General features: G+C 36.2%; 1 protein-coding gene across 1 annotated transcript; it reads right to left on the bottom strand.

Moving 5' to 3' along the window:
* LOC140785353 (rac-like GTP-binding protein RAC1) lies at positions 1-8,663 on the bottom strand. The gene is made up of 7 exons (XM_073133221.1): positions 8,182-8,663; positions 7,275-7,362; positions 7,079-7,188; positions 6,858-6,921; positions 778-842; positions 618-683; positions 1-524 (listed from the first exon to the last, which is right to left on the bottom strand). Exons 1-7 carry the CDS (start codon positions 8,278-8,280, stop codon positions 420-422), a joined length of 597 nt encoding a protein of 198 aa, XP_072989322.1. The 5' UTR covers positions 8,281-8,663; the 3' UTR covers positions 1-419.
* Positions 8,664-8,716: the final 53 nt, after the last annotated feature.

Below are 8,716 nucleotides of genomic sequence, written 5' to 3'. Positions count from 1 at the left end.
TGCACAATCCAATAAGCTTCATTTGATTATCCAACAGAACTTAGCACAAGGAAAGATAAATTCAACATACCAAGCCAAATATAAGCTTGAAATTATACATAAATAAAGTCATACTACCGAATTCCAAGGTTTATAACAATAAGTGATATATTCGACTATGGGTAAAGTTACTAAACTAAAAGGAAGCTAAATATTCTTTTAGTGACTTGAACCAAATTTAATGACCTAAAACCAAGATACATAGATAACAAGCCATGATTATGCAAGGAAACAGTTTCAGATGACCCCTCCCTCACATATTAGAGGAAAAACGAGATCTGAAGTTGGTGCATTTCAAGGACGAGAACACAGACAAGTGATGCAGCTTAGTAATGCCCTCAGTAGACTATACACCAAAGAGTAGTTCTACTTTGATTTGCTTACAAAATGGAGCAGCCCTTTTGTGCCTTTCTTTTCTTCCTCTTCTTCTGCTTGGGTGGCTGGAGCACGACTTTAATAGCCGCATCAAAAACTGCTTTGACATTCTACACCAGATAAAACAAAGTGAATAATACATCAGAAAAGGAACAGTACCAAAGTGAAAATGAAGCATGTTGTTGAGAGGGGAAGGGACATACTTGCTGTGTCTTTGAGCTGCATTCTATGTAGGCAGGAGCACCTATGAGCTTCCTTAACTCTTCTCCCTTTTGAAATTACAAAAAGACAAGCAAATCATCTTATGTCCAACAGGGGATATAGCAAAAGGCAAAGTCATAAGTTCCAAATGTCACTACTTACTTGAGCAGTAGTAATGGGTACAGCACCAGGGTGATCTTCCAAAAAATGCTTATCATCCCTGAGATCTGCAAGAAAAATAAGTCGATATGGTAAACTGAACAAACAAAGACCCAAGATTATGCCAGAAACAACAGATAAGAACAAAAGAACAAGATCACTAATGCTACAATCATTGTTTGAACAGACAGCTTGGTTACATAGGAACCAGTCTTAGGTGAAAACCACCTAGGACCTCAAGGTGCTTCATAGGTGTTTATACTAGCGTTTTGTATAATGTAGTCCATTGTAGGATGTGTCCTAAGTAACATAAATTGTAGATGCTCTCCCAATCTGATTAATAATAATACCTTGTTTGTCCTTAGTGAAACTATAATTCTTGACCCTTAAGGTTTCATGCATTATGTGTAGACTTCTATTTCATATATTACTTTCTTGATTATTAACTTCCAAGCCTTTTCGGACTTCTAGGAAAGCAAATAAGCTATCCTAGCATCTTATGCACTAAATGGTCTCTGCTCACCAGACAACCACCTAAAAATATTTTACTTCTTTCATCACAATAGCTGCTAAATCAGTATCGTGCTTTGCAGTACCAAGGGAGATTACAATTCTGTACTTAATTAATGCTTCAAATTCCACAATCCTAATATTGTCATCACAAAACAGGATTAGCTTAACAACAATTATGCAGCAGACATGCAAATGATAAAACCTGCAACAAGAGAATTCCAAGAATGCATTGCACTTGATGACTCTAAGTCCTGGTCAAAACTAACATCTAGAGAATATTTCTCCTACTCAGAAATTTTGGAAGGTGAATGGTTCAGAATTATACAAAACATGTTGATATGGACTTATAAGGGAGAGTCGATGACAGTAAACTTGCAGGATATAAGACGAGGTTTGGTGGAACCATCTCAGACAGCACCGGAAAGCACAAACCAAATTTCAGTTTATGAAAAAAAACCAAACCAGCTAAAATTTCAAGATCAAGTACTCATTTCCAACAAATGTGATGTCATTATGCTAATAACAAAAAATGATTATATGATCAAACAAATGTTGCAGGTCAACTGTGCGGCCAGTTAGAACAATATAATCAAGATAGTGGAGCCAAAAAATAAGAGAGGTCGAATTTTATGTCACTGAATTATTTTGATAATGGTACATCAGGAAATAAGGTTATATAGGAGGAACAAATGGGGCAAAATATGATGGGAAATATGCAACTAAATGTGGACTTTCCTTACAAAAATAGTGATGACCATAGTTTCCAGTTTCGGCCGATCCCAAGTGGGATCGGCCAAAACGGATAGCCGATCCCGATCCGAGCCGAACGTACAGTGGCTGCTAGCAGCCACCTGCAGCAGTAGCAAACAGCTGTTGTTGTCAGCAGCAGCTAGAGAGGGAGAAAGAGGGAAAGTGAGAGAGGGTGAGGGAGAGAGAAAGGGGGGGAGAGAGGGAAAAAGGAAGAGAGAGTGAGGGAGAGAGGGACAGCTGCTGCTGACAGCAGCAGCTAGAGAGAGGGAGAGAGAGGGAAAGAGAGAGAGAGAGAGGGAGAGAGAAAGGGAGAGAGAGAGAGAGAGAGAGGGAAAAAGGAAAAGAGAGTGAGGGAGAAAGGGAAAGATAAAAAAAAAAGAGAAAGGGAAAGATAAAAAGAAAGAGAAAGTGTAAGAAAAAATGGATACTTCAGACTAATAATTAGAGGAATAGAAAAAAAGAAAGGGAGGAAGAGAGATTTTTAGTTTTTTTAGTTTTTAGGCATTATATATGAGTAATTATTATTTCTTATTTTCTTATAATTTTTTCTAAATTTTTAGAAATTTCTCAATATTTTTAAATAATATTTAGAATTTTATTTAATTAAAATAATCCGATCCGATACGAGCAGCCGATACGGCCGATACGTATCGTTTTTTTGGACAGCCAATCCCGATACCGATTTTTGAAACCTTGGTAATGACAAGTGTGAGAGGGGGTTGAACAGACCATTATATAAAGTTATAAATATATCTAATGATTAAAAATTGCAGTATAGCAACAACAATAAAATCTCTAGTTCCACTGTATGTGGTAACAGTATAAGGGCTACAAGATTCAAGGAATATTATCTTGCAACGGATCAGGAAAAAAGTATCTCCTAGAATATTCCAATATTAGGACAACAGAAAAGTAATACCCCATAAAAGGAAAAGCAGGATCACATAAAAGTACTATTGTTAGACCAGACAATCACTGATTCACTATTGCTCTAGCGCTTTCCAAACAGCATAAGGTTGGCTAGAGCAGCACTTAGAAATGAGAAGACCCCAAAAGAATTGAAAATTTCTATGACAGCCAAGCTGGTATTAACCCTCTATAAGATAGTGTTAAATTCCTGGTTGGAGATAAAAATAGAGAAAGGAGGGGCTTCATAAAAATATTGATTTGTGGCTTCTATACCATTGATCTTTAAAAGTCAACTACACTATCATGAAACAAGAATCCTATTAATCAAAAAAGTATGACATGAAAAGGAAAGTTGATAAAGTATACTTGCAAAAGAAAAGAATAACTGAATATGTGCAGGTCCACTATATACTTCCTGAGCAATACCTTAATGCTATAGTACCTCTAAATGATCTGAGATGCATTCATCCCTTCACTAATTTGTAGCCTAGGGAAGAATTATATTCCATGAATAATAAATATTCCTACTTACACTGCTCTAGTGGAATCAGCTTACTGACTGACAGAGGACAAGATGTGGTTGACAAAGTTAGAAAGGACGGATAAATATCAGCTCATTCTGTAAGAGAAACTATGTTAATGCTATTTTGAATAGCACCACATTGAGTAGTGGACATTGATAGGACTGCTTCAAGGAAGAGGTAAATAAATAAGCCTTTGGGATATACATATGTTGATGGGAACTAAATGTATCTAGTGGAGAAAACACACAGTTGAAAATCATTAAAAAAAAGTGAGTTACAGCAGTAGAATGGAACATAGGCCTCTAGGAATAGAAGCAGAGCTCAAACCAATTGGGATAACAGAAACATGGTTATAAAATTTCAACTAAATATATAATATACAGATACAATTCATACACACGAGCTAATATGAGCCAAGCTCAAGCTGAGGCCTGCTCAAGGTCGGCTAGTTTAATAACTCAAGCCGAGTCACAAATCAACCAAGCTTGAGCGGTTCGCAAGCTGATGAGCTTTTCTGACACTCTTAAATGGCAGAAAAACAGTAGACGAATTAAAAGGAAAAGAAAACAAGAGATTTAGAATAGCCATTCAGCTGTAGATGCACCTACAACTGTTTGTGGAAGAGTTCATTACAAAATCCTAGCTCTCTCTCCCCATTCTCCCTTTCCTCTCCCAGACCCTCCCCACTTTCCTGAAACAGGAATACATCCATCTAACAAAGAAGAGTGCATTCATTGATCTTCACAATCATTAGCACTCCAAATGGCATATGAAGATATAAATACGAAAAGCAATATATTTATCAAGGCCTTGTTCAATCAATATAGATCCATTTCACATGATCATCCAAGCCTTGTAAAAAAGTGCACTACCTCAAACTCCAAAGAGAACTAGACTTCAACCCTAAGACAAAACTTGTGCTTGGGATATCGTTTTTTATAGTAACCTTCATATGTCAATGTCACAGGAGAGGTAGCAGCAAGACTTGGACCAAGACCATATTGATTCCAAATCTGAATTCTTATAGCACATACGGTCAATTATGTATTACACAAGTTTCCAACTCTCGGTACTTCTGGCAACAAACAGAATGCACCTTATTCAGCCACTTAGTATGAAAATTTAATGAATTTGCTGCAAGCATTTATAAGACCTTTCACAAGAAATTAAAATTATTCTAGATGTATATAGTCTATTGATAAGCCCTGATACCAAATGATAGACTCAGATACTAAGTTGATAGGATTTGGAACCAAAAGATCGACTACGGAATAATTCCTTAAGATCTAAATTTATTGCAGAAAGCTGTCCGCGCAACTGTGGAAAAATATTCGTCAAATATTCGTCAAATATTCTTCGGTAGTCAGAAAATTATGAAACCAATTGGGTTGGATCCGTAACTTTCTGGTCTACAACTTTCGTATTTACGCCCTTCGCAGATTCGAACTATAACAGGAACGAAAACACGGAATAACGTGGGTGATGGTGGTGGTGATGGGTAAAGTGGATGTTAGGGTTATGGACAGGTATGGAGATGAGGATGGATTGTGGAAGTGATTAAGGGAAGTAGACGGGTATGGAGATGAGGGTGATAAGTCATGAATATCAAATTTGTAGATATAGAGGTTGGAGACCCTATCCAACCGGTTTAATATTATTTAGATATGTGTAATATATTCTATGAATATTTTTCCGAAACTACACAGAGCTAAATTTAGCTAATTAAATAAATTTCTAATCTACTAAGACTCTAATTAACTAAACTAAATAACCAAATAAGATAATTAGACTCAATCCATTGAGCCTAATCTCCCTTTGATATGATCCGATCTGACCCGGTTCGCATCATCTATACAAGTTTTGCCATTCCAAATGCATTGATAATCAGGTACCTTGTATCAGAAATAGTCATCAATAAGTGGATAGAGAAGGATGCTATTGCAAAAAAATTATAGCTCAGATTTCTTTTTCAACATAATTGAAAACATCATTATGAAAGCTGGCATGAATTTCTTTCGCACTAAAAAACAGAAAGATGCAGCTCTTCTTATAGGAACTAATGATAATAAACATAGATCATAATATCTCCACGAAATTAACACTCTAATGATAGAGGAGCTCAAAAAAAGCTGCAATACATTTAAAATCAATAATGACCAACTAATACCTTGGGGATACAGGATTGCATGACCAACAAATTCAAAGGGGACAATTCAAAAGATACGTTGACAGTAATTCAATGACAATAGTTCCACACCTCAAACTAGAAGTTATAAAAAAAGCAAGCACTACATCAATTCAGATGAAAAATAATATGTATGGCTTCCCATCTGACAAGGAAAAATTATAAAAACAGATCTTATTGCACTGGATAAAGCTGGATGGCAAAGAATCAGAACATTTGGGTGGAAAGGAGTGTACAATTTATCTTGTCAACATACTAGAAATGAGCATGTGAGTCTTCTCTTTTATGATACTTATATTCATGTCTTTATTTGTTTATGGTTTACTGAAGAAGTGTAATTGTACCAGTTTGTTGGTACTTACATTTATGAAGTAGATATTCCATGATTCGGAGAAATTTCCCTTAAATCAAATTTGCTTCCTCAAGAGCCTGATAATAAATGGCTTAAATGGTCTATATAACCTTAAGCTATCTAACAATAAACAGAACCCACTGAACCAGTCATTTTCTTTGACAACTCTTAATATTTCTATGTTTACTAAGAAGTTTGCCTCAAAGTTCCTAAGCCATAAAGGATATGAAGATACACAGGATAAAGAGGTTAGCACCAGAATAGTACCATCTAATTTATTTTACAATAATAACAGAAGATGGAAATAGCTTCAGACAGTCCTATAGACACTTGATCCTACAGAGCAGAAACACAATGTTTCCATTTTGGCTCTTTTCTTATACACCTAACACCAGGAGATTGAACTATGCAAAAGGAGTGGTGTTATAACTGAAAAAAGAGAATAAAAAGGAGTTATATCAAGTGAACTAGACTAAGAATCAACTCATCATGTATACCTCTAGCTAAATTTGAGATCTTAGAGAAAGTGAAGAGAAGAGAGAGCTAACACAATGTTTCATTTTTGGCCCTTTTCTTATACACCTAGGTACCTAACACTAAGAGATTGAACTATGTAAAAGGAGTGGTGTTATAACTGAAAAAGGAGAATAAAAAGGAGTTATATCAAGTGAACTAGACTAAAAAACAACTCATCATGGATGCAGTATTCTTCAGTAGTAATATAATGTGTGTATATCATAGTCAATTTGAAAGTAATCACCATTCAACACTGCAATGAACGAACTAGTAGTATCAAGTACAAATACATTGTGCACAGAACTCAGAAGGCAAACTGATGAAATAACCATACCTAGCTTTGTTCCGACAAGAATAATAGGAACACCAGGTGCATAGTGCCTTAATTCAGGAATCCACTGGGCAAATGAAGATAAAAAAAAACGAATGGGCGATCAGAAAGAAATTACACAGAGGGGTAAGAAGAAGAGTAGAAGCAAAAGAATAAGACAGAATAAGGATTGGAAAGATCAAGAGAGAAGTGTGAGGCATGCAGACAGTAGAATAGTGGCACACCTTTTTGGCAACATTTTCATAGCTGGCCTTACTTATAAGTGAGAAGGCAAGGAGAAAAACATCAGCACCACGATAACTCAAAGGCCTTAATCGGTTGTAGTCCTCTTGCCCTGTTCCAACAGTGCATTACTCAGACTAAGATCACATGTATGCGGACAATTTTTCACAAAGAAAAGGAAAGTAGGGAAGAATTTACCTGCAGTATCCCACAGACCAAGGTTCACAGTACTTCCATCTACTACCACATTTGCGCTAAAGTTGTCAAAAACTGTCGGCACATAATCCTGAATCCAAATGAACATACTTTACAAAGTCTTTTAAGTTTAAAATGTTTCCAAACTGACAGAAAGTTAAGCATACATACACACCAACTTAGTAAATAACAAGAAATATTGATCCACATTCCTACTGTGACATATAACACAAAGATCATATTATCATGCTTAAGGTAAACACTGGTGTTTAGTTAAGAGAAAATTTGCATCTACTAGCAAATATTAACGAACATAATAATTTTTTCATTGCTACTGCAATCCAACATCATTCACCAGAGTATTTTTCTCAACAACCACAAGTATCAAGAATTTTATAGGTGACTTTATTTTTGGAAACAGTGTTTCCCCAAATTCAAAGAACAAAAGAGTATCCATAATTCTGTGATATTTTATAACCCCATTACAGCAGAAGCAAACTCTATATTAAGGAAAAGCTAATATAATACAAGAAGCAGGAACAGCAAATAAACATAGTTTAGTTAGAACAAATTCATACACACCATGAGAATCTAACAATGCAAAACCCTAAAATGCATTAAGTTATAAAATACTTCAGATCATCCCAAAATCCAATCTCCATCCATCAAAATTTCCGTAGAAAATTATTCCCTTTCCTTATTTTCTCCTTCACTCACGAAAACTCGACCTTAACACTTCAGATTCCGCTCCTAACATCATTCCAAACAATGCCAGACTACCCAGGAACGAAACCCCTTTCCAATTTCCCACTCCCACAACCTCAAACTCACAAAAATGAAACCCTAACATGAAAATTTTGCAAAAAATCAAACAAAAGAAAAGAACAAACATCACGATTCAAGAGCTCACCGTGGGGAATGTGTTGCTGGTGTAGGAGATCAGCATGCAAGTCTTTCCAACAGCGCCATCGCCGACCGTCACACACTTTATAAACCTCGACGCACTCATCTCCTCCTCCTCCTCCTCAGATCCACCTCCTTTGCTCCAAATCGCCCAAAGAAAGAAAACCGAACCGAACAAAATTATCCTCCTACCTTCTCTTCCTCAACTACTACACACCAAAACCCCTCACATTCCTCATCCAAATCTCCAATCTTTCCCGGCAAAAAGAAGGGGAAATGAGGCGAAAGAAGAGGATCAAAGGAGAAAACCCTAACCCTAAATGAACAAATACGTAGTGAGATCGATCAAAGAGCTCTTCTCCTGCGCTCCAGAAGAGAAGGACAGAGAGAGAGAAAGAGATGGGGAGAGAGAGTTGAGAATGGTACGGTTGAAGCGGTCGCTGACCAACTCCGGCGATGTGTATATAATATATATATATATACACACGTAATAAACCAATTATATTTTAACATATATATATATATAATATAAAATTCGGATG

This window comes from Typha latifolia, chromosome 3, assembly GCF_019914945.1.
Source record: "Typha latifolia isolate L0001 chromosome 3, TyphaL0001v2, whole genome shotgun sequence".
Classification (NCBI taxonomy): domain Eukaryota; kingdom Viridiplantae; phylum Streptophyta; class Magnoliopsida; order Poales; family Typhaceae; genus Typha; species Typha latifolia.
The sequence above is the reverse complement of the archived record's forward strand: the minus strand, read 5'-3'. Positions and strand labels throughout refer to the sequence as shown.

What these genes read in the sequence shown, in the direction of transcription:
- LOC140785353 (XM_073133221.1), bottom strand. Translation starts at nt 8,280, where the DNA reads ATGAGTGCGTCGAGGTTTATAAAGTGTGTGACGGTCGGCGATGGCGCT. An exon ending in CCAGCAACACATTCCCCACG is followed by an intron (nt 7,363 to 8,181) that starts GTGAGCTCTTGA and finishes ATTTGGATTCAG; the next exon opens with GATTATGTGCCGACAGTTTT. An exon ending in GCAGCTCAAAGACACAGCAA is followed by an intron (nt 525 to 617) that starts GTATGTCCCTTC and finishes TATCTGGTGTAG; the next exon opens with AATGTCAAAGCAGTTTTTGA.